Genomic DNA, 25,496 nt, shown 5'->3' with positions numbered 1-25,496 from the left:
ACAACGGGCAGTTGGAAAGATTATCTGTAATCACCAGGTATTGTTCTCTAACTATAAATGCGGTAACATTCAAGGAATCCCACACTTCACCTGACGAAGGAGAAAGCCTCCGAAAGCTTGTGATTTTCAAATAAAACTGTTGGGCTATAACCTGGTGTTGTAAGATTCTTAACAATTATTATGCAGAACAGGGATATGCCCATTGGGAAGGCCAATCCAGCTGCTTAGTACTTGAAATAACCTTAAATTAACAAAAACATCCTGCCCTGGAAAGAGCAAAATTGCTGTTTTTCATCTCAAAAGTGAGTCCAATTAAGATTAAACAAAAACAAAAAGTAGATTTTGCCACAGAAGACGACGACAACAATTCATTTAGTGGAAACTAATCCCAAGTTCAGTGGAACTCAAAATGGATAGTTGGAGGAAGAACAGTTTATAAGGGGGGCTGAACAGGCTTTGTAAGACAAATCAGCCTAAACAAGATGCCCGATGTGTATACCTTGTTTCCACATTTTTTGCTCACAGATGTGACACTGTTAGCTGAATTTGGATTATGCAATCTGAAGAAAAACAAAAGTATAAATTTCTAAAGATTTATTCAAGTAAATGTTATTTTGAGTGCGTTTTTAAAGAGGTGGGTGGGGGGAGGGGGTGTGTGCAGGCGCATGTGCGTGCATATGTGCTGGAGAGAAAAAAATTGTATACCGACTACACACTTGTAGATTTCATTTTGTTTTCTATAAACTTCCCAAAGCGTATTAAGCTGAAAGTGTATTTCCTCAAATTAATGTTTGTTGAATTTTTGAAGTCAACAGAAAGCTTCTAATTTATCTGGCCTGTGCTTTAACAGATAGAAAGTGTAGAGGCTGTAATTGATAACACTTGAGACACAAATATTTTAATGTTTGAAAATAAAAGTTGATCTTTGAAAGCTAGGCGAAGTCTCCTTGAGGGAAACCGAGGGGGAAGGGGAGCGTAGGAGAGTGAAACATGTTGAGGGTGATGTGCTTTTGGCTCCTTACCACTGCCTGTAGGAATTGGAGTGGGGGGGGTGAATGGAGGTTTACGGGTTAGGTGAGTGAGGGGGGAGGACACAGGGGCTAGCGAGTACCTCAAAAGAGGAAGAGGTAGGAGTAGTGATGGGAGTGAGGACATAGTCGAAAAAGGAGGGAGCACTGCGGCTGTGAAAGAGTAGAGGACAGGATGGGGAAAGAGGACAGAAAGAGTAGGGGAGGCAATGGGAGCCAAAGGGGTATGTGGGAGGGCACCACTTCAGGCCGCATTTTCCCTGCGAAAATACAGCCTGCAGCCGTCAGTAGCTTCTTTCCCTGCCACACCCAACCTGAAATGAGTAATTTAAAATATTTAAGAACTTCAAAATTCTAATGCATTGTGCATCCAATGCACTTCATTGAGTCTTATTATGCACAATAATCTTTTACAACAAAAACTGAATGTAGCTTGTGACTAAACTCACTTGCACTTTAATTTCCTAACTTTAGGATGCACAGCAAAATTACTCTTACAAAATTTTTAAAACAACTGTCTGTGCTACCATCATACAGTTGTGCAGTTACCACAAGGAGAATCCACTTTAGAATAATTACTTGATACCAGATAAACTGCAGAGTACTCATTGAAAAAAAACATTTCAAAATGTATCAAATTAGTCCGAGCAACCTTATAGAACTGATTCATGTACGAGCTCAGGAAATAGTGGGGAGAGAAAAAAAAACTACAGAAAATTGAAAATTTTGTATCTTTGTGCCAAATAACAAAAACATTGCCTTTAGGAACCTGGAAGAACACTTACCTTCCTCAGAGCTTCTTCGGATGTTAAAAAATTTAGATTTTTGACAAATAAAGTGCATCCTGGAATACTGTCTTCCTCCTCTTCACTCGAATCATCTGCTTCATTTTTATTTGTTGCTTGGTCACCTTGATCATCTACAAAATATAAAAGGTTACTTTTAATGCGCTCTCGGTCTCAATTTGGCACTTTCTTATTGCCATCATACAATATTTCTTTCCCCAAATTAATAGAAAATACATGATACAATAACTCAATTCAATGCTTTATTTTTGACTTGCCTGGATTAAAATGTTAATAAATATGAAAAAAATGACTTTCAAGTTGATTTCTGCACCACAAGCTCCAGGGCCTACATTTTTGCTCCAAATCATTTTGACTTTAAGTTAGATTGAAACTACTTGCCTGAAGTTATAACCCTGCAGTGCCTGTGGGGATGGATAGGATTTTGGTGTATGGAAGATGTATAATCATTTAAAAAATTAAATTAAATAATCTATCTTTCTTCTTCATTCCGTATCCATCAAACATCATTGGTGAACTGGTACAAAATTAGGAAGGGAGAGCCCTTTGCGTAACAGCAGCCGTTAGGTCTGATTTGCCAAAGACATTGTCCGTATGCTACAGTTAAAGCTGGACAGTAATAACTAGCAAAAGGGTGAGGATTGCTTCATGTGACAGCTTTGCACATGATAGTAAATGAAGCCAGATTCAAAGATGTCAAGGCAACAGTCATAGAAGGGGTAAAATAACCCTTGACCTACCCCTGGGCTTCCTCCTTGCAAAATAGTAAGCAGCGTATGATGCAACCAACCATCCATTTAGCTATCCAATGATCATTTATTGGCTTGGTTCTTTGCAACACAAGAAACTAATAACACAGGAATTACTCAAAAAAAAGAACGGTGAGCTCAACAGTGCTCACTGTTATTAGTGGCAAAATCAAGGAGCAAGTTCCTGCGTTTGTACATGCGCAGTGAAACGCAGAAATCCAGAACTTGCCCCTCTTGGTTCACCAGCTTCAAATTAAAGGGATAGCAAGGCTGGAATCAGTGGAAACAAGGGGCCGGTGCCAATTTGCTCATCTGCCCAGCTTATAGTTACCACCTTGGAGATGCCAATTGTAATCTTGTTTACATTATAGTTGGTGCCAGTCACAGCCAATGCTATTTTGGTGCCAGTTGGTGTCAACATTCTTTTAATGCCAGTCAGTGCTGGTGAATTTTTGTCAACAGCAAGATTCTGGTATCAACTGAAGTCATTTTTGGCACTGGTCAGTTACGATGACTTCAATATGTGTTCAGCAGTGCCTGATAAGACAGCCAGCCATGCCCTATGTATCTATCTTGCTCTGAATAATGTGGGGAAACATGCTGCAGTTGTTCCTCATGGCTGATTTCATACAGCAAAGCAAATCTGCCAAGTTACATCATTATGTTTGAGCAACAAGTACTTCATATGATAACAACTTGCATTTATATAGCGCCTTTAATATAGGAAAAAGTCCCACAGTATTTCATATCGGCATAATCAGACAAAAATATCACTGTGCTAAAGCAGGAGATATTAGGAAGGATGACCAAAAGCTTGGTCAAAGAGGTTGGCTGGCAGAGTTACCCAAAAGAAGCAGGGCACTGCAGAGACACAGAAGGGCTAAATATTTCACAGCATGACCTACAAATCCTCCTAGATGAGATGAAGCCAAGGAGAGATAGAATGCTGTGCGCCCATAGGATGATGCCTCAAAAAACACTTTCACATGGTACACGAAAGGAAGAGGACAGTGGCACAGAGTGCCAATTCTCACCCCCAGAACTGCAGGCCAGTGCTGAAGAAGGTGAATGACCTGATAAGAGCAGGCAAGGTAACACATTGACTAGTCTCCCTTTTCTTCCTTGTTCACCATCAAAAATTAATAGCTGCACAACTAACCTTTCACACTGCACTCTGATTAAGGGGGCATTAACTTTGGATCTTATAACAGGTGTTGCCATCTTTCTAGATCAATTACTTGCATACAGAATCTTAAAACCCTTTCTCCACTTTAACAGGGTGATACCACCAGATCTGTAACTTCAGCTATCTGACGTCCTCTGGGAGACATCTCTTAAATGATAGCAAAAACCTAATGACTCATTCCTATTGCAGGAGAAACTTCAGCACAAATGCCCGAGAGAAGTATGGGACCAGAGGTGCCAGATATGTGGCACCACATCTAGAATACTGTGTGCAGTTTTGGTCTCCTTATTTAAGGACATAATTGCATTGGAGGCGGTTCAGAGAAGGTTCACTCGACTGATTCCTGGGATGAGGGGTTTATCTTATGAGGAAAGGTTGGACAAGTTGGGCCTGTATACACTGAAGTTAAGAAGAATGAGAAGTGATCTTATTCAAACATATAAGATCCTGGGGGGACGAGAAGGGGTAGATGCTGAGAGGATTTTTCCCCTTGTGGGAGAGACTAGAACTAGGGGCCACAGTTTAAAAATAAGGGGTCTCCCGTTTAAGACGGAGATGAGGGGGAATTTTTTCTCTGAGGGTGGTGAGTCTGTGGAACTCCCTTCCCCATACAGCGGTGGAGGCAGGGTCATTGAATGTTTATAAGGCTAAGTTAGATAGATTCCTGATTAACAAGGGAGTCAAAGGTTATAGTAGGTAGATGGGAAAGTAGGGTTGAGGTTGCAATCAGATCAGCCATGGTCTTACCAAATGGCAGAGCAGGCTCAAGGGGCCGAATGACCTACTCCTGCTCTTAATTCGTACGTTCCTATGTACCCCTGATAAAAGAGTCGGAACCAGGACAAAAGATTGTGGAATTTTAAAACGTAAGTGAGTTAGACCCAAAACCACTTATGTTCGTGTTTTCCGTGATCTTTTACACTAGTTTAAGACTCAATTCACCCGGATCAGGCCCCACCCACGATATTGGCCGCGTCCCCAGGTCAACAATGCGAGTTTCCACCGATTGCACTGGTTAGGGAAGGCTCTTCAAATTGTTCTCATTGTCCTAGGCGCACAGGTACTGGCAGGCACATTTTAAAAGTTCTTTCATATCAAAAAATATTTAATTTACTAAGAAACTGACTAATGTACACCAATGAAACTCGTAAATGGTTCAGTAGAGTTTTTTTTAAAAAGTCATTTTCAGTGATTTTAAATCAAGTTATTCACAGTTGGAGGACTGGACACATTAAAAATGCTTAATTTTGGTGATAAACCCATTTTCAGCTGTAGCAATAAAACTGTCACTTAAATACATTTATAAATACTTTTTAATTGAAAGGGAAAAAAATAAATTACTACGTTCTATTACGCTGCCCAATTGCGCTGGTTCATGGAAGATTTTACATTTGTGATTATGCAAATGAATTTTTATCGGAAACTTGAACTGTAACCTAACCAGCACAATTTCGAATGCATTTTGGGTGCAAGCGGAAACTCTACCTCGAGATGTGTCTACAATGACAGACATTTTGCAGATTAGTGTTTGCATGCAAACAGAAATTAACTTAAGTGTTCCACAGTCCATAAATAATAATGTCCAGGTATTATTTTGGAAAATGTATGCCAGAAGTTCAAATGATAATATTTGTATTATAATTTTTCATTTGGTGCTGTAAATTGAAGAATTGAGAAATATACCCCATAAAAAAATAACGTTGAAATTTGCTTAAAACTGCAGAAAAATGCTGACAATAGGAAATTAGACAGGGGGACCAGCATTCTGACAAGATAAGAACAGATTCAAGTTCAAATGGATATTCAGGGTGCAATTATGCAAGTTTAACATCAGTGTGAAGTGGTCTCCATGTCACACCAATGCTACACTTGTACTGCAAAAGCACCATAAAAAACAGGGAATATCGAGAAGCAGGTATGGAGTTTATCACAGTGATTTTATTTGTAATTATTCTTCCCACAGCATTACATTTAACTATCTACTTATGCATATTCACCAGTTAAAAAATCACCATGTCCTCATTTAATTAGTTGCAGTTTCTTAAGGCAAGTGTCAAAATAATTACATATTTTTCTTACTATCAAGGTGTTGTTAATTATTTTGGGCTGGGGGAGGGGAAATTAGATCTCTATTTATTTATTATATCTTCATTTCCATTTCTACCATCCCCTTCCCTCTCAATCCGTTTCTTCTATTCCTCTCGATTTTCCTCTAGCACCATATAATTACTGATATTTGCTTCTTTTGATTTCATACGACTCATTAAAATGGAAACTCTCTACAATGACTACCAATGAGTCTAATCTAATACAGATTCAAGTCTGATTAATGTTAAGATGGAAGGACAGGTGATCTTGAAGGATGATTTCACCATATTGCTTTCCCTAAATTTCTCGTCCAATTCTTTTAGTTTCTGGGTCTTCTCCCCTCCCCAAAAACAAACAAGACTCCTCTTTCTATGTACCAAGCTCTCAACAGAACTCCAGTACAAACAACTCTCCCCTCAATCCCATAGTTGCACAGATCACAATTGGTGAGTGCACTGATACAAAAGTGCTTCTTTCAAAAATCAGACCAGTTTCAATTTGCAGTTTTAACACCAATTTTAATGCTTTGCAACTTTTGTTAAAAAACTACAAGTATTGTTTTCAGGAATTGACTAAACCTCTGAGCAATTATACTAATGGGATTCTTCTATTATCTGATTCAAAATTTTAAGGATATGTTGTATGGCTACTTACGTTTAATTTTCATTCTCTTGAATTATTCCTCTGCACCCTTTCTCACCTGAAAGCAGTGACTAATAACGGGCACAGTTCTATTAGCATCAGTAGCCTTCCAGGACTGTACCTCAAGTAGCCATCCCTCACATGCTAGTATGGAAAGCGTCAGCAACCCATTTGATCATGTTTGTTTGGGGCGGAGAGGGGGTGTGAAGTGTTACAGCCAAATCCACTTGGACTTTACCTGATACACAGGTGCACCGATATAGGAAGCAATGATCACAAACAGGAACTCGAGCCAATATTTCCCCTTTCTAACTTGAGGACATAGAGGGAGTCTCACTGCCATTGCTGGCTGAAATGGACTAACTCAAAGTGAGACTTTCCTAGTTCTGGGAGAACTTTTAACAATGCAAATTCATGTTCAATATACTGCAAGATATCATAGCACGACTCAGTCATGATACCTTACAGCTATCAGTAAGGTCAGATCAAAGGCATTGGTTGCACAACTTTGTGTTATAAAGGAAATTTAAATGCTTTAATGGATAAGAAACAGTAGCAATAAAAAAACATAGGCATCGTAGTTAAACAATAAACTTGAATTGCCCTTTTATTCTTGTGTTCAAAATAATCCAACTCTGCATTCGTAATCAACAAAGGTATACTTCCTGTTAATAACAAATGCAAAAAAGAAATTTTATAAGGATTTCTTACTACAGAACAACTTCATAAATCATAAAATAAAAATATATTTTATATGTTATATTTCAAATACAAGTGGTTTGGGTCTATGAACTTGACCGAATCAATTCCTCATGTGAGGTGCCACCTTAGTCATAAAACCACACATGGATCGATAACCTATTTTTTTGCATGACCTTGTCAGATACTTGGTAACACAATGTTTAATGAAAATTAAAATACTCACTATCTTGGAGTGTATACAGAGATTTATATACAAAAAGAATATTCAGTGGCAGTATTCCCCCAAAGCAAATACTCTCAACACTTGTAATACCCATCAAAATCAATCACTTTTTCACCTAACATACTAATGCGTTAAAAATCTGCACATAAAAAAAGGTTGACTTTAATGCTCAAGTGTTTTTAATTTCTTCAGTTTGTTTCAGTCCAAAGAAAATTTAAAATATTTCATTTACTTAAATTCAGTAAGTAAGGGTTCTGTCAACTCAGGGGAAATTAATAAATCATTGACAGTTAATCCATCAGCAAAAAGATTTAAATGCACCTCCATCTGTGGCTTGCACGATAAAATGCAGTCACGCAAAGCAAAAAGCAGTTACATTATTCTTGAGCTACAAAATTCCGAGGTTTTCTGCATGCAAAGCACATCCTGCACAACAAAAGCTATTATCAGTGAACTGCAGCCTTCGCTAAGCATTCCCCTGAAGTTCATTATCACAGGGCCTGGGTCTCGGCACAGTAAGATAATAGCTCCCTGGTGACGAGTAGCCAGATTGGCATTGCTGCTTTCATTCTCAAAGCTCAAGGCTCACCTCCCCCAAAGGCCACTGTTGCAGCCTTATATATGTATGAAAAAACCATGGAAGTTCAAAATGAGTCATGTCCTTGAAGAAGAAAGAAGAGAGCACTGGGACTAGTATTAGCCTGTCACTAATACAATGCAGTCATATGTACTGCTTACACAGTAAGCATTATGTCGTTTTGGACAACAGATGCATTGTTTTCTTCCCTCATTATTTTCTCAGGTTATCCCAAACTCAAGGTATTCTTTTGCTGCTTTAGGATTTTATAATAAAAAGTTAGAATATTTTCTTAGCAAGGACATCTATTTTTAAAAAAAGGCTTCACAGTAGCATGCTTTCAAAGATAGGAGTGAAAGGCATTGTTTAGATTAAAAACACCACATAGCTAAATTAAAAGTTGGATTAAAAGGGAAAAATTAATGATTGAAAGTTACTATAGGGCAAGCTTATGGACTTAGTCAGAAATATTCCATTACAAACATTAAGATATGTGTTTTCCCATGATACATACTACAAAAACCTCCAGAGAAATTATTACAGAATGTAACATTTTAATCCTTTTAGTAAAATTCTTCTTCACACACAAGTCTTCTATCACAATATCAGGACAAATTATGCGCTGTACCTTCTGATGCTAAATATTATGAAATGGGATCACAGCAAGCTATGGCGCTACAGAACAATTGTTAGTTCGCAATACTTGCTCAGGATGAAAGATATAACCTGTTGTTGGCAGTGGGGGCACACACATTAACACAGTCCCCCATGTATTCTGCAACATTTATTTTTTTTAAAAAGGAATGAGTTGGATTAAATAAATCCAAATTCTGCTTTCCACAGCAGGCAGTGCAATATTTATCATCTGGATGTTCGGTGGGCTCACATTCCTGTTGGAACAACCACGGTCATTTTCTAGTATTCCCTGTATATGATTTTGAATATGATGTACAGTGGCAAACTTCCACCAATCTTTCCAAAGCTTCTCCCACTAACAACCAAAAACCAGTAAGGTACCTAAATTATTGGGCCAAAATTTACTGTAGCTGGCAAACTAACGGTGCCCACCATTCGTTAGACTTGCCCTTGCCCGTTTAATTTCAATGAGCTTTTGCACAGCAAGTTGCTGGAAGTGGGAGATGGAAACGGCATGACGCTCTCTACAGGGCATCTGGGACCTGCTGAACAGGGTAAGCAACCATTTCTCTTTAACCAATCAGGTTGATGAATTGTGAATTAACAGGACAGTGTGAGAACCACGTAGTGTAAGTTAGAATAGTGAATTCAATGTCAAATCAGGTACAAAAAGCGAAATAAAGAGAGGGAAAGAAACATTGGATTAAGAGAGAGAAAAAAAAATAGAAAGTAGAAAAAAATGTAATTTGCAGTTAAAAAAAAAATCTCCAACAACAATTAAAAGCTAAAAGAATGAGACTCCACACTTGTAAAAGTTAATTTACAGTGCCAGAGAGGTTGTTTGGCAGTAATTAAGACTTATCATGCCATTAAAAAGGGTACTTAGACTAAAATGGACAAGCTTTAACTTTCTGTGGCAAGTTTAGTTTGTATCAACATGCAAATACAGGAACTTCACACCATTCTGGGGACTTGTGCCAAAATTGGGAGAGCTGTCCCACAGAATAGTCAAGCAACAGTCTGACATAGCCATACTTACAGAATCATACCTTTCAGCCAACGTCCCAGACTCTTCCATCACCATCCCTGGGTATGTCCTGTCTCACCGGCAGGACAGACCCACCAGAGGTGGCGGTACAGTGATATACAGTCAGGAGGGAGTGGCCCTGGGAGTCCTCAACATTGACTCTGGACCCCATGAAATCTCATGGCATCAGGTCAAACATGGGCAAGGAAACCTCCTGCTGATTACCACCTACCGTCCTCCCTCAGCTGATGAATCAGTCCTCCTCCATGTTGAACACCACTTGGAGGAAGCACTGAGGGTAGCAAGGGCACAAAATGTACTCTGGGTGGGGGACTTCAATGTCCATCACCAAGAGTGGCTCGGTAGCACCACCACTGACCGAGCTGGCCGAGTCCTGAAGGACACAGCTGCGAGACTGGGCCTGCGGCAGGTGGTGAGCGAACCAACACGAGGGAAAAACTTACTTGACCTCGTCCTCACCAATCGACCTGTTGCAAATGCATCTGTCCATGACAGTATTGGTAGGAGTGACCACCGCACAGTCCTCGTGGAGATGAAGTCCCGTCTTCGCACTGAGGACACCATCCAACGTGTTGTGTGGCACTACCACCGTGCTAAATGGGATAGATTCAGAACAGATCTAGCAGCTCAAAACTGGGCATCCATGAAGCGCTGTGAGCCATCAGCAGCAGCAGAATTGTATTCCAGCACAATCTGTAACCTCATGGCCCGGCATATTCCTCACTCTACCATTATCAACAAGCCAGGGGATCAACCCTGGTTCAATGAGGAGTGTAGAAGAGCATGCCAGGAGCAGCACCAGGCGTACCTAAAAATGAGGTGCCAACCTGGTGAAGCGACAACTCAGGACTACATGCATGCTAAACAGCGGAAGCAACATGCTACAGACAGAGCTAAGCGATTCCACAACCAACGGATCAGATCAAAGCTCTGCAGTCCTGCCACATCCAGTCGTGAATGGTGGTGGACAATTAAACAACTAACGGGAGGAGGAGGCTCTGCAAACATCCCCATCCTCAATGATCGCGAAGTCCAGCACGTGAGTGCAAAAGACAAGGCTGAAGCATTTGCAACCATCTTCAGCCAGAAGTGCCGAGTGGATGATCCATCTCAGCCTCCTCCCGATATCCCCACCATCACGGAAGCCAGTCTTCGGCCAATTCGATTCACTCCACGTGATATCAAGAAACAGCTGAGTGCACTGGATACAGCAAAGGCTATGGGCCCCGACAACATCCCAGCTGTAGTGCTGAAGACTTGTGCTCCAGAACTAGCTGCGCCTCTAGCCAAGCTGTTCCAGTACAGCTACAACACTGGCATCTACCCGACAATGTGGAAAATTGCCCAGATATGTCCTGTCCACAAAATGCAGGACAAATCCAATCCGGCCAATTACCGCCCCATCAGTCTACTCTCAATCATCAGCAAAGTGATGGAAGGTGTCGTTGACAGTGCTATCAAGCGGCACTTACTCACCAATAACCTGCTCACCGATGCTCAGTTTGGGTTCCGCCAGGACCACTCGGCTCCAGACCTCATTACAGCCTTGGTCCAAACATGGACAAAAGAGCCGACTTCCAGAGGTGAGGTGAGAGTGACTGCCCTTGACATCAAGGCAGCATTTGACTGAGTGTGGCACCAAGGAGCCCTAGTAAAATTGAAGTCAATGGGAATCAGGGGGAAAACTCTCCAGTGGCTGGAGTCATACCTCGTACAAAGGAAGATGGTAGTGGTTGTTGGAGGCCAATCATCTCAGCCCCAGGACATTGCTGCAGGAGTTCCTCAGGGCAGTGTCCTTGGCCCAACCATCTTCAGCTGCTTCATCAATGACCTTCCCTCCATCATAAGGTCAGAAATGGGGATGTTCGTTAATGACTGCACAGTGTTCAGTTCCATTCGCAACCCCTCAAATAATGAAGCAGTCCGAGCCCGCATGCAACAAGACCTGGACAACATCCAGGCTTGGGCTCATAAATGGCAAGTAACATTCGCGCCAGATAAGTGCCAGGCAATGACCATCTCCAACAAGAGAGAGTCTAACCACCTCCCCTTGACATTCAACGGCATTACCATCGCTGAATCCCCCACCATCAACATCCTGGGGGTCACCATTGACCAGAAACTTAACTGGACCAGCCATATAAATACTGTGGCTACTAGAGCAGGTCAGAGGCTGGGTATTCTGCGGTGAGTGACTCACCTCCTGACTCCCCAAAGCCTTTCCACCATCTACAAGGCACAAGTCAGGAGTGTGATGGAATACTCTCCACTTGCCTGGATGAGTGCAGCTCCAACAACACTCAAGAAGCTCGACACCATCCAAGATAAAGCAGCCCGCTTGATTGGCACCCCATCCACCACCCTAAACATTCACTCCCTTCACCACTGGCGCACAGTGGCTGCAGTGTGCACCATCCACAGGATGCACTGCAGCAACTCGCCAGGGCTTCTTCGACAGCACCTCCCAAATCCACAACCTCTACCACCTAGAAGGACAAGAGCAGCAGGTACATGGGAACAACACCACCTGCACGTTCCCCTCCAAGTCACACACCATCCCGACTTGGAAATATATCGCCGTTCCTTCATTGTCGCTGGGTCAAAATCCTGGAACTCCCTTCCTAACAGCACTGTGGGAGAACCGTCACCACACGGATTGCAGCGGTTCAAGAAGGCGGCTCACCACCACCTTCTCAAGGGCAATTAGGGATGGGCAATAAATGCTGGCCTCGCCAGCGACGCCCACATCCCGTGAACGAATAAAAAAAAATTCGATGAATTTGAATGGTGAGTTAGACAGCGAGATGCCGTTTTTGTGAAGCTAACGGCAGAGCGGTGCATCTCGGACAGCAACTTCCAGATTTTCAAGTTTAACCGCACATCAGCCCTCGCCTGAAGTTGTTGTGCGATTTATGCATAAATAACGGTGAGTGCTGTTAGCCTCACCGTTATTTTGACAGTAAATTCTGGCCCAATGTGTTTTTAGTTTTACTTCAAACAGAGATGGCATGAATAAAAAGTTCTTGCTGTGAGCGTCCAACATAGCCTAAACCCACGTTCTGCTTTCATGGGATTACAGAAGGGAGAACTAGAACTAAGGCAAAAAAGGGTGTAGCATAAGAGGGTTATGAAACAGAGGAGTAAGAGAGTGATGGGGATGGTGGTTATAGGGAAGAGCAGAAGTTGAGGGTTACGTGAAAAAAGATTGAAAATGGAAAGGAAAGAAAAAAATCAAAAGGAAAAGCAGATAAATGAAAAAGAAGGAAAAGAAACAAAAAAGAAACTGTAGTTGTGGGGGGAGCTTAGAGGGGCAATCACATGACACACCATGATCTTAAAATTTGAATAACAGACGTCCCCTCCCTATATAGCAGAAGTATGGGAGAACCCTCAGTTCAAATAATACATCTTTTTGATATCCTGCAATGCTACAAAAGGTGAGAACAAATGTAGAGTAAATGATGTAACATGGCACAATAAACTTAAGGTCATCCATTTTGTCACAGATAGCAAGGTTTAAGGGCCCAATATCCATACACACACAGCTTTCAACACGAGTTACTGCACTGCAATCCCTTATAGGAACATTGCCTAACTGTTGCCCTCCCTAGTACAGGTGTGGAAGCCAATTATAGCATCTTCAATGAGACCAGATGGGACCTTTTATCTGTATGGCTTAGTATTACCCGAGTGGTGCCTTTACTCACTAGGCCGTCAGGAAACAAGTTTTGTTTTAAAATTATACATGGTTTTATTGAGGTGAAACCTAGTTCATTACAAAATTAAATGGAAATGTTAAGGGAATATAAAACATTTGTTATAATAATGTAAAGTGAAAATTTCTCAAACCAAAAATAGACTACTACCCATTTTTTCCCAAATGACTTTGTACCTTACAGAACTACGTTGTAGTTTCATGACACTGACATGTACATCAGTCAGCCAAATACTATCAGAAATATGGTTTATATTATTTCTACTTTGCTGGCTGTGACCAGAGAGAGTCTATTTCATGTCAAATTTTTTCTTCATTTTTGCTGAAATGGAAAATCTGACAAAAGTAAGTATCCACAAACACCATCACTCATGTTTGAATTGTGTTAGGGAATGCTTAATGTACTTTTTCTCTAAAGGTGTTGCAACAGTGATATTAACTGAGATGTTATCAAATGTACAGTTAAGAGTACATGTCCTCACAAGGCATATTTCAATCTTTTGCTAATTACACCAGATCATGGAAGACCAATGAAAAACAAAAAAAAATTAAAAATCTAGTGATAAGATCAGGAGGTAGTACTACAGGATACCGGTGAGTCATCATCTGGAATGGCATCACTGACTGGTAATGGCCTGCTCTGAACTCCGAGGAAAGCACTGGCTAGATGCAGAGCAAAGCTTCTGCAAGTATGGCCCAACAATGTCTACTGGCCACAACCTAAGACAAGCACCACCAATGGAGGGCATTAAATGGGGATCTGTAATACAGCAAGATGCTGGCATTATGATTTGAGTAGTGAGTCCGTGTTGGCTCCATAATCTTCACTTAAAGGTTCTCCAAGGGCAATGCCACAATAAGAAACCTAAAGAGGTAGCCTTTACAACATTAGTATAGCATAGGGAATACAGGCTTCATTACCTACTGCATCAAAATCAGCCTTTTTAGGTTTTTATTTTATGCAACTAATCGATGGATTGACATAAATTACAGCTGGCAAAAGAATGTGACCAAACCTAATCTGTGTCACTCACATATAATAAATATATCACACGTCTTATTTGGATAGCAACTGTTGAAAATGCTTCCATAATCCCAGTTAACATATTACAAATTGCTTAGCAATATTACTCAATGGCTTGCAGTACAGCCAATTCTCTGATTAAAATATTCAAAATATGAAAAATTAATTCAGTGTGATATACAAGATATGCAATACTGTGAAAGACAGACACTGCATCAGAAGTTTATTCCATCAGTGAAGCAGGCTGTATAATTCATTAGCAAGTCCGGAGTGAGTTATACAGCTCTCCTTTATGATTGGATTAAACAGGATATTGAACAAATTCCTAAAGAGTATAATTTTTGTTTACAAAAGTACTTTTGTGGGTACAGTAAAAATAAACTTATTTGTATGCAACATGGTAGCTCAATGCATTGGATCCAGAGAAGGGACATAAATTCAGCCACTCAATCTAATGACATCTTCCCAAACTATTGAGAACCAAATCTCAGCCCTACTGCTGTCTGTAGGTGCCAAACAGAGGTTAGAAGGTTCCCTGGGGAAGAGAAAACTAGTTAACCTTACCCTCTCCTGCCTCCGTATCTCCAGAAGTCTTGCATGACCACTTTTTACCTATAGATTCAGATAGACCGATATTACCTATGCAAGATAAATTACATATTTCACATCTTCAACTAACATATACCCCATGTAGTTCTGGGCTACATATGCTGGATAAATATGTTCATTTTCACTCAAGAAGTCAACTGTAACACACTTGTGGATATTAGTGGTCACACTCTTGTTTCAAAAGCAGCACGGATCATCTACATACACAAAACTATGAAGTGGCATTTCAAATGCAAGTGCTAATGTAACATATTGCAGCCAGCTGGTTTAATTTTAAAATTTTCTCATAATGGCCGTTGAGGACCACTCATTAATATTAAACAATTTTCTTTCTTAAACCTAGTTCATTAGGCTTCAAATAACCTTTGAGGCCAAAATGCTCTTCAAGTCATTGACTTTCACAACAGTAAAAAGTGACACCAGTTCTGATTTTGCCACGCTTTTGTGTGAAGATAAGAAATAGGAGCACAAGTAGGCCATCCAGCCCCTCGAGCCTGCTCCGCCATTCAACAAGATCATGGCTTATCTTTGACCTCAATTCCATTTTCCTGCACCATCCCCATATCCCTTGATGCCTTTAATATCTAGAAATCTATCGATCTCCGTTTTGAATGTACTCAATGACTGAGCCTCCACAGCCCTCTGGGGTAAAGAATTCCAAAGATTCACCACCCTCTGAGTGAAGAAATTTCTCCTCATCTCAGTCTGAGACTGTGAACCCTGGTTCTAGAACATCCTCCTTGCATCTACCCTGTTGAGCCCTGTAAGAATTTTGTATGTTTCAATTAGATCACCTCTCATTCTTCTAAACTCTAGGAGAATACAGGCCTAGTCTACTCAATTTCTCCTCATACGACAATCCCGCCATCCCAGGAATCAGTCTGGTGAACCTTTGTTGCACTCCCTCTATGGCAAGTATATCTTTTCTTAGGTAAAGAGAACAAAATTGTACACAATACTCCAGGTGCGGTTTCACCAAGGCCTATATAATTACATGATGTGGAGATGCCGGTGATGGACTGGGGTGGACAAATGTAAGGAATCTTACAACACCAGGTTATAGTCCAACAAATTTATTTTAAAATCACAAGCTTTCGGAGATTATCCCCTTCGTCAGATGAATGAGTGAAAAGGTTCTCAAATCGCATATCTTATACAAGGCTGGGACAGCATCACACCAATCAAAAGGTGTCGTTGTTATTCAAACAGGCCAGTCACGGAGAACAGCACGTCCCAGTACACTGGATATACATTGTGTCAATTACACAGGCAGGCAGAAAGAAACCCAAAATGGCAGAGAGAGAGAGAGAGAATATTAAAAAACATAATTTTTTCCCCCCTTTTTGCTGGTGGGGTTACGTGTCGAGTGACATGAACCCAAGATCCCGGTTGAGGCCGTCCTCATGGGTGCGGAACTTGGCTATCAACTTCTGCTCGACGATTTTGCGTTGTCGTGTGTCTCGAAGGCCGCCTTGGAGAACGCTTACCCGAAGATCGGTGGCTGAATGTCCTTGACTGCTAAAGTGTTCCCCGACTGGGAGGGAACCCTCCTGTCTGGCGATTGTTGCGCGGTGTCCGTTCATCCGTTGTCGCAGTGTCTGCATGGTCTCGCCAATGTACCATGCTCCGGGGCATCCTAGTCAACCTCATACGTTGCAGGAAAGGATGCCCCGGAGCATGGTACATTGGCGAGACCATGCAGACACTGCGACAACGGATGAACGGACACCGCGCAACAATCGCCAGACAGGAGGGTTCCCTCCCAGTCGGGGAACACTTTAGCAGTCAAGGACATTCAGCCACCGATCTTCGGGTAAGCGTTCTCCAAGGCGGCCTTCGAGACACACGACAACGCAAAATCGTCGAGCAGAAGTTGATAGCCAAGTTCCGCACCCATGAGGACGGCCTCAACCGGGATCTTGGGTTCATGTCACTCGACACGTAACCCCACCAGCAAAAAGGGGGGAAAAAATTATGTTTTTTAATATTCTCTCTCTCTGCCATTTTGGGTTTCTTTCTGCCTGCCTGTGTAATTGACACAATGTATATCCAGTGTACTGGGACGTGCTGTTCTCCGTGACTGGCCTGTTTGAATAACAACGACACCTTTTGATTGGTGTGATGCTGTCCCAGCCTTGTATAAGATATGCGATTTGAGAACCTTTTCACTCATTCATCTGACGAAGGGGATAATCTCCGAAAGCTTGTGATTTTAAAATAAATTTGTTGGACTATAACCTGGTGTTGTAAGATTCCTTACATTTATATAATTACAGTAAGACATCTTTACTCCTGTACTCAAATCCTCTTGAAATAAAGGTCAACATACCATTTGCCTTCCTATTTGCTTGCTGCACCTGCATGTTAGCTTTGAGTGACTCATGTACAAGGACACCCAGGTCCCCTTGAACATCAACATTTCCCAATCTCTCACCATTTAAAAAATACTCTGCATTTCTGTTTTTCCTACCTAAGTGGATAACTTCACATTTTTCCACATTATATTCCATCTGCCATGTTCTTGCCACTCACTTAGCCTGTCTATACCCCCTTGAAGTCTCTTTGCATCCTCCTCATAACTCACATTCCTGCCTAGTTTTGTGGTATCAGCAAACTTGGAAATATTACATTTGGTCCCCTCATCCAAGCACCGATCCCTGCGGTACCCCACCAGTCACAGTCTGCCAACCTGAAAAAGATCAGTTTATTCCTACTCTCTGTTTTCTGTCTGTTAACCAATTCTCAATCCGTGCCAGTATATTACCCCCAATTCAATGCGCTTTAACTTTGTTCACCAACCTCCTGTGTGGGACCTTGTCGAAAGTCATCTGAAAATCCAAATACACCACATCCACTGGTTCCCCTTATCTATTCTACCAGTTACATCCTCAAAGAACTCCAATAGGTTTGTCAAGCATGATTTCCCTTTCATAAATCCATGTTGACTCTGCCAAATCCTTTTATTATTTTCACATCCTTTATAACAGATTCTAGCATTTTCCCTACTACTGATATCAGGCTAACAGGTCTGTAGTTCCGTGTTTTCTTGCTCCCTCATTTCTTAAATAGTGGAGTTACATTTGCTACCCTCCAATCTGCAGGAACTGTTCCAGAATCTATAGAATTTTGGAAGATGACAACCAATGCATCCACTATCTCTATAGCCACCTCTTTCAAAATCCTGGGATGCAGATCATCTGGTCCTTGGGATTTGTCGACTTTCAGTCCCATTAATTTCTCTAGTACTATTTTTTTTATGAATACTAATTTCTTTCAGTTCCTCATTCTCACCAGACCCTTGGTTCTCCAGTATTTCTAGGACTCTAGTATTTCTGGGAGGTTTTTTGTGTCTTCTTCTGTGAAGACAGACACAAAGTATGTTTAATTTCTCTGCCATTTCCTTATTCCCCATTATAAATTCTCCCGTTTCTGTCTGAAAGAGACCCATATTTGCCTTAGCCAGTCTTTTCCTTTTTACATACCTATAGAAGCTTTTACAGTCCATTTTTATGTTTCTCGCTAGTTTACTCTCATTCTATTTTCCCTTTCTTTATCAATTTCTTGGTCCTCCTTTGCTGAATTCTAAAATGCTCCCAATCCTCAGGCTTACTGTCTTTTCTGGCAACTTTACATGCCTCTTTCTTTGATTTAATACTATCTTTAATTTCTCGTTAGCCACAGTTGGACCACTTTTTTTAAAAACTCGTTCATGGGATGTGGGCGTCGCTGACAAGGCCAGCATTTATTGCCCATCAAAAGGTGGTGGTGAGCCGCCTTCTTGAACCGCTGCAGTCCGTGTGGTGAAGGTTCTCCCACAGTGCTGTTAGGTACGGAGTTCCAGGATTTTGATCCAGCGACGATGAAGGATCGGTGATATATTTCCAAGTCGGGATGGTGTGTGACTTGGAGGGGAACATGAAGGAGGTGTTGTTCCCATGTGCCTGCTGCCCTTGTCCTTCCAGGTGGTAGACGTCGTGGGTTTGGGAGGTGCTGTCGAAGAAGCCTTGGTGAGTTGCTACAGTGCATCCTGTGGATGGTACACACTGCAGCCACGGTGCACTGGCGCTGGAGGGAGTGAATGTTTAGGGTGGTGGATGGAATGCTAATCTAGCAGGCTGCTTTGTCCTGGATGGTGTCGAGCTTCTTCAGTGTTGTTGGAGCTGCACTTATCCAGGCAAGTGGAGAGTATTCCATCACACTCCTGACTTGTGCCTTGTAGATGGTGGAAAGGCTTTAGGGAGTCAGGAGGTGAGTCACTCACTGCAGAATACCCAGCCTCTGACCTGCTTTTGTAGCCACAGTATTTATGTGGTTGCTTCAGTTAAGTTTCTGGTCAATGGTGACCCCCAGGATGTTGATGGTGGGGGATTCGGCGATGGTAATGCCGTTGAACGTCAAGGGGAGGTGGTTAGATTCTCACTTGTTGGAGATGGTCATTGCCTGGCACTTGTCTGGCGCGAACGTTACTTGCCACTTATTAGCCCAAGCCTGGATGTTGTCCAGGTCGTGCTGCATGCAGGCACAGACTGCTTCATTATCTGAGGGGTTGCGAATGGAACTGAACACTGTGCAATCATCAGCGAACATCCCCATTTCTGATCTTATGATGGAGCGAAGGCCACCGAAGAAGCAGCTGAAGATGGTTGGGCCAAGGACACTGCCCTGAGGAATTCCTGCAGCAATGTCCTGGGGCTGAGATGATTGGCTTCCAACAACCACTATAATCTTCCTTTGTGCTAGGTATGACTCCAACCACTGGAGAGTTTTCCCCCTGATTCCCATTGACTTCAATTTTACTAGGGCTCCTTGCTGCCACACTAGGTCAAATGCTGCCTTGACATCAAGGACAGTTACTTTCACCTCACCTCTGGAATTCAGCTCTTTTCTCCATGTTTGGACCAAGGCTGTAATGAGGTCTGGAGCAGAGTGGTCCTGGCGGAACCCAAACTGAGCATCAGTAATCAGGTTATTGGTGAGTTAGACAGCACTGTCGACGACACCTTCCATCGCTTTGCCGATGATTGAGAGTAGACCGATGGGGTGGTAATTGGCTGGATTGGATTTGTCCTGCTTTTTGTGGACAGGACATACCTGGGCAATTTTCTACATTATCGGGCAGATGCCAGTGTTGTAGCTGTACTGGAACAGTTTGGTTAGAGGCGTGGCTAGTTCTGGAGCACAAGTCTTCAGCACTACAGCCAGGATGTTGTCGGGGCCCATAGCCTTTGTTGTATCCAGTGCACTCAGCTGTTTCTTGATATCACATGGAGTGAATCGAATTGGCTGAAGACTGGCTTCTATGGTGGTGAGGATATCGGGAGGAGGCCGAGATGGATCATTTACTCAGCACTTCTGGCTGAAGATGGGTGCAAACGCTTCAGCCTTGTCTTTCGCACTCACGTGCTGGACTCTGCCATCATTGAGGATAGGGATGTTTACAGAGCCTCCTCCTCCCGTTTGTTGTTTAATTGTTCACCACCATTCACGACTGGATGTGGCAGGACTGCAGAGCTTTGATCTGATCTGTTGGTTGTGGAATCGCTTAGCTCTGTCTATAACATGTTGCTTCTGCTGTTTAGCATGCATGTAGTCCTGTGTTGTAGCTTCACCAGGTTGGCACTGTTGCGTTTTTGTGCCTTAAAGGAATATATATTTGTTGCAAATTATGTATTAATTCTTTAAATGCTAGCCATTGCCTGTCTGCCGTCATACCTTTTAATGTAGTTCCCCAATCAACCACAGCCAACTTGTGCCTCATACCTTCGTAGTTTCTTTTGTTTCGATTTAAGAGCCTAGTTTTGGATTGAACTACATCACTTTCAAACTTAATGAAGAACTCTATCATATTATGGTCACTCTTCCCTACGGGCTCCTTTACAACAAGGTTATTAATAAACCCTTTCGCATTGCACAATACTAGATTTAAAATAGCCTGTTTCCTAGTTGGTTCCTCAACATACTGATCTAGAAAACCATCTCATATACATTCCAGGAATTCGTCCGCCACAGTATTAGTGCTAATTTGGTTCGCCCAATCTATACGTAGATTAAAGTCCCCCATGATTACTGTATTGCCCTTGTTATATGCACTTCTAATTTCCTGCTTTGTACCATGCCCTACATTCCCACTACTGTTTGGTGGCCTATAAACAACTCCCACCAATGTTTTCTGCCCCTTACTGTTTCTTAGCTCCACCCAAACTGATTCTACATCTCGATCTTCTGAGCCAAGATCCTTTCTCACTATTGTACTGATCTCATCTTTTATTAACAGCGCTACCCCACCTCCTTTTCCTTTTTGCTTGTCCTTCCTGAATGTCCAATATCCTTGAATATTCAGTTCCTAGCCTTGGTCACCCTGAAGTGCTATGATCTGTTCCAAATCATGTCAGCAATGAGAAAAGGTCTAGACGTATTTACCTTCTCCACCATAGCGCTATGATGAAACGCACACTGCAGAGGCGTTCAAGTAAACAAGTTATTTATAATATCTGGATTGGCAACAGTGAAACAATTTACACTATGCCAAAATCAGAGAATCGATACTGAAACTAAGTCTAATTATACAAGTTAAAATATACAAATCTTAGATATGTATTATATTCCCTCCAATTAAAACAATGAAAGCAATTATAAAATAGATCAACAGTTCTGGACAATAAGTAATACCTTCCTGCGTGAAAGGACTATTAAAAACATGCTTGAACAGAGATCTTGATACTGTAAATTACTTATTTCCATGTACCATTATACGAGAGCATTTTTTAAAAATCAATCAGTAGCACGCTGTTAGACAACTGAAAGGTGACTAAGTTTACACATCCATGTTAAGCAGCAACTAATTTGAGACAAACGAAGACAGACAATTATTTCATCAGATAGTAATGATTATTGGATAGAAAATGAGGCAGAGACAAGCATTGGTCTTCATTATTTCATACGATCCAACCTGCATATCCTGATAGACGAATCTCAAGGAAACCAGAATGCAAGAATTACTAATAAAAGTTTACAAACATTGTTACAGGTTCTGACTTTCTTGATAATCACTCAACTGCCACTCATGACAAACAAGAGACACCAACAAGGAAGCAAGAACCTCTAGTGCAGTTTATAAACTTGCAAATTTAGTATGCAATTATAGTCAATAGCATAGGTAATCCATCCATGCTAGCAGATCTCCTGTGGTACTGCTCACCAAGTCAGAGAATACATCGTTTCATAAGGACAGGAACATTACACCATGCAATCCACAATATGTTATTCTACTAAGATAGAGCTGCACACTAGAGATGCAGGTGGATTTGCCATAATTATCTCTGGATCCCCCAAAGATCAGAACAGATAACAGGAAATGACTGCTTTTAAAAAAAAAATGCTTAATTGAAGTGCACCCAAAGTGTGGCAGGGATGTGCTGGATGCAATATAAATCTATGTACATATACACACACACACTAGCAGACCTCTTCTAGTAAGATGGATGATATGCTGTTTAATAGGGCAGGAATTTCATTCCGTATAATGCATTATTATTTTGCTGAAGTGGAGCTGTGTCCCTTTTCTTTTAACAAGTAGACTTTGTTGCCTTAAATATAAGATCCAGTTACTGAGAGTTCAATTGTTGCTTGATTATGGAATTTTGGAAGTTGGAAAGTGTTTGCCTGTTTCAGCTCCAAGTCAGAAGCATCGAACTAGCTATTAAGTAACTGGCTATTTTTCTCTTTTGTTCAGATTGTTTTGCATCTGTAACAAAGTGTGGCATGTGGCACATGCTGATGTACCATTTTTAACACATTACTAGCAGATCTCCCCTGGTGTTGTTCAAGGTGAGTCAGAGGATATGCTGTTTCACAACAATAGTGCAACAAATGAGAGCGGGAGAGTGTCACAGAGAGAACACACCTCTGCTCTGTACATATCTTTACCAGTTGACTAATTTTACACACATATTCTTTGAACAATCCTAACATTTAGCTTAGTTACCTTCATTGCTCTTCTTCTTTTCAGGGTTCTTCTTTGCTTGGAGTGGGGTACAGAACACATCCATTGGGGCCCACTCCAGGTAAAGCGGAATATGCTGGAACTAAATATAAAAGAGAGATATAGTTTGGAGGTATTTCAGTTTGGTAGCATTGCACAAACACTGTAAAATCCTGACTACAAGATACAGCTATGAATAATTATTTCCCTATTTCTAGTAGCACACAATTTTCTTGTCAAAATGACAACCATAAGTGTATTATAAATGATGCAAAGGAACTTGTAATTCTTTTGATAGCAAGTGCAACTGTAGATATGAATAGCTCTTACATGGCCTTTCCTCACATGGGAAATAAAATGCAGACTGCAGTCCTTAATCTGAAAAACTTCAAATCCTGAATATACCAGAACAAAAGTAAAGAATCTGCAGTGTTGAAATGTAGAATGAAAATTTGAATAACAACACATAGAATGATACAGCACAGAAGGAGGCCATTCAGCCCATCATGCCTGTTCATACTGCATTATGATTTCATTTGGAAATTTTCATGCTGTGAACTTCAATGACATCAAGACAGCAAAAAAGTAACAGTTTCAGCATGTTCATTTTGCATGTCCCCGCACCTAGGATATAGTTGATAATTGAGTTTAACAAAACTTTCTTGCCCTAGCTGTTTTTGGGAGGGGGAGGGGGGGGGAGGGGGGAGGAGGAGGAGGTGGTTGTAAAATTTCTCATTGTCTTTTCACTCTTGCTACTGTCACCATCTTGAATGCATTTCTACTGACTAATGGTAACTTTGTCTGAAGAGAGAGAACTGAAAATAAAGTTGCTCAGATGTAATTACTACCAATGAATTACGTTTAAGTATGTCAGTGTAAAGCGATGTCATAAACAAGAACAACTTGACCTTCACAGAACACATGCTGTTTTTTTGTCCATCAGTAGCTCAATGCCCACAATTAGTAAAGCGCATTACAGCTACCTTGGCAATTTAAACCAAAGACACAGAATACAAGTCAGGTTCTCTCTTGATCCATTAGTTTCAGCAGAATAATCTACAATTTCAATCATAACATAGGAGTATAACAAAGTCTCTAAATCTCAAAGCTGAAAATTCAGATCTGCAAATCCATTTGGGTTCACTTCTCTAACCTGGTCTTTGTTGGTTGCTATTTGACTCGAAAATGGTGCCCAGAATCTTAAAGGCTCTTGCAGTATCAATGACAAAAACAAATTTGTATTCACAAAGGTCCTTGCATGGAGTATACCTTGGAATATGCAAGCTTTGTAAATGCCTGTTTGGCCTCTGTAGGTTCTAGGAATTCCACAATAGCAGTTACGCCAGCTGACGGAAGCAAAACCCGTCCAAGGTCTCCATATTTCTCAAATACTTTCTCCAATTCATCCACTTGAGTTCCTGCAGGAATATTCTTTACAAGGATAACTGTTTTACTTCTCTGCCCAGAAGCCTACAAATGTATAAAAGATATAAATATCATATACAAAGAAAATATTGCACCTAACTTTATTTAAAAATGTGGCTTGTATTACCATAATTACACACAGAATCATACAGTACAGGAGGTGGCCCATCGTGCCAGTGCCAGCTCTTTGAAAAAGCTATCCAATTAGTCCCACTCCCATGCTCTTTCCCCTTTTCAAGTATATATCCAATTCTCTTTTGAAGGTTACTATTGAATTGTTTCCACCACCCTTTCAGGTAGTTCATTCCGGATCCTAACAACTCCCTGCAAACAAAAACATTATTTCCCCTAGATAGATCGATAGATATCTATCTCTATGCCATGCATATATGGAAATACAAACACTTCCCCACATCAGCACAGACATTTTAATACAGAAAGTGAAATGGAAAGATGAGTTTATGAACTTGTTATAGTTGTCAGTATTTTATTTAGCACTTTCAGATGCATTTCTTAAGTTCCTACCAAAAGGTTGCTTCCATCTTCACCAGCTGCTGGAAGTGTTGTTTTTGTGAGATATGCAAGACAGGTCAAACGTGCATCATTTAACCAAATATACATACATCACAGGCAACACCTTGCACACCTAAAAAATGAACTCGTTATTAAAGTATAGGTAGAAATTATTTTAAAACCTCAAGATAATAAAATATTCTAGCTTTAGTAATCTTATTTAATTCAGTCTTCAGAAAGTAAAGAACCAAACAGATTTTTGAATTTAGTCAGGGTGACATTGAGACACTGGACGAGTTGACACTATTAAGTCGGTTAAAGGTGCATCCGGGGATTAGGAATGTAGTATGTGTATACAAGTTCTTTTTTAAAATGGGGGACCGTGCAATTTAAACCACTGCCACAGTTGTGAGTGGCATAAGTAGCATGCAGTCTTACCCATGCCACACACAACTAAAACAACAACTTGCATTTATATAGCGTCTTTAATGTGATTATCAAATAAAATTTGACAGGGCTGGGTTCACACACCTGTGTCTGTGAC

General features: G+C 41.1%; 1 protein-coding gene across 2 annotated transcripts in view; it reads right to left on the bottom strand.

Moving 5' to 3' along the window:
• Nucleotides 1-25,496, bottom strand: part of rbm19 (RNA binding motif protein 19) — a 243,022-nt gene that overhangs the window by 181,438 nt on the left and 36,088 nt on the right. For both annotated transcript variants that reach the window (XM_068005707.1, XM_068005708.1), the window contains exons 15-17: nt 24,284-24,484; nt 23,018-23,117; nt 1,814-1,947 (exon numbers count right to left, since the gene is read on the bottom strand). In XM_068005707.1, coding sequence (XP_067861808.1) covers nt 1,814-1,947; nt 23,018-23,117; nt 24,284-24,484 — 435 coding nt within the window. The remainder of the gene's footprint in view (nt 1-1,813; nt 1,948-23,017; nt 23,118-24,283; nt 24,485-25,496) is intronic.

Source organism: Heptranchias perlo, chromosome 25 (assembly GCF_035084215.1).
Source record: "Heptranchias perlo isolate sHepPer1 chromosome 25, sHepPer1.hap1, whole genome shotgun sequence".
In the NCBI taxonomy this organism is placed as follows: domain Eukaryota; kingdom Metazoa; phylum Chordata; class Chondrichthyes; order Hexanchiformes; family Hexanchidae; genus Heptranchias; species Heptranchias perlo.
This window is presented reverse-complemented; position numbering and strand designations above follow the sequence as displayed.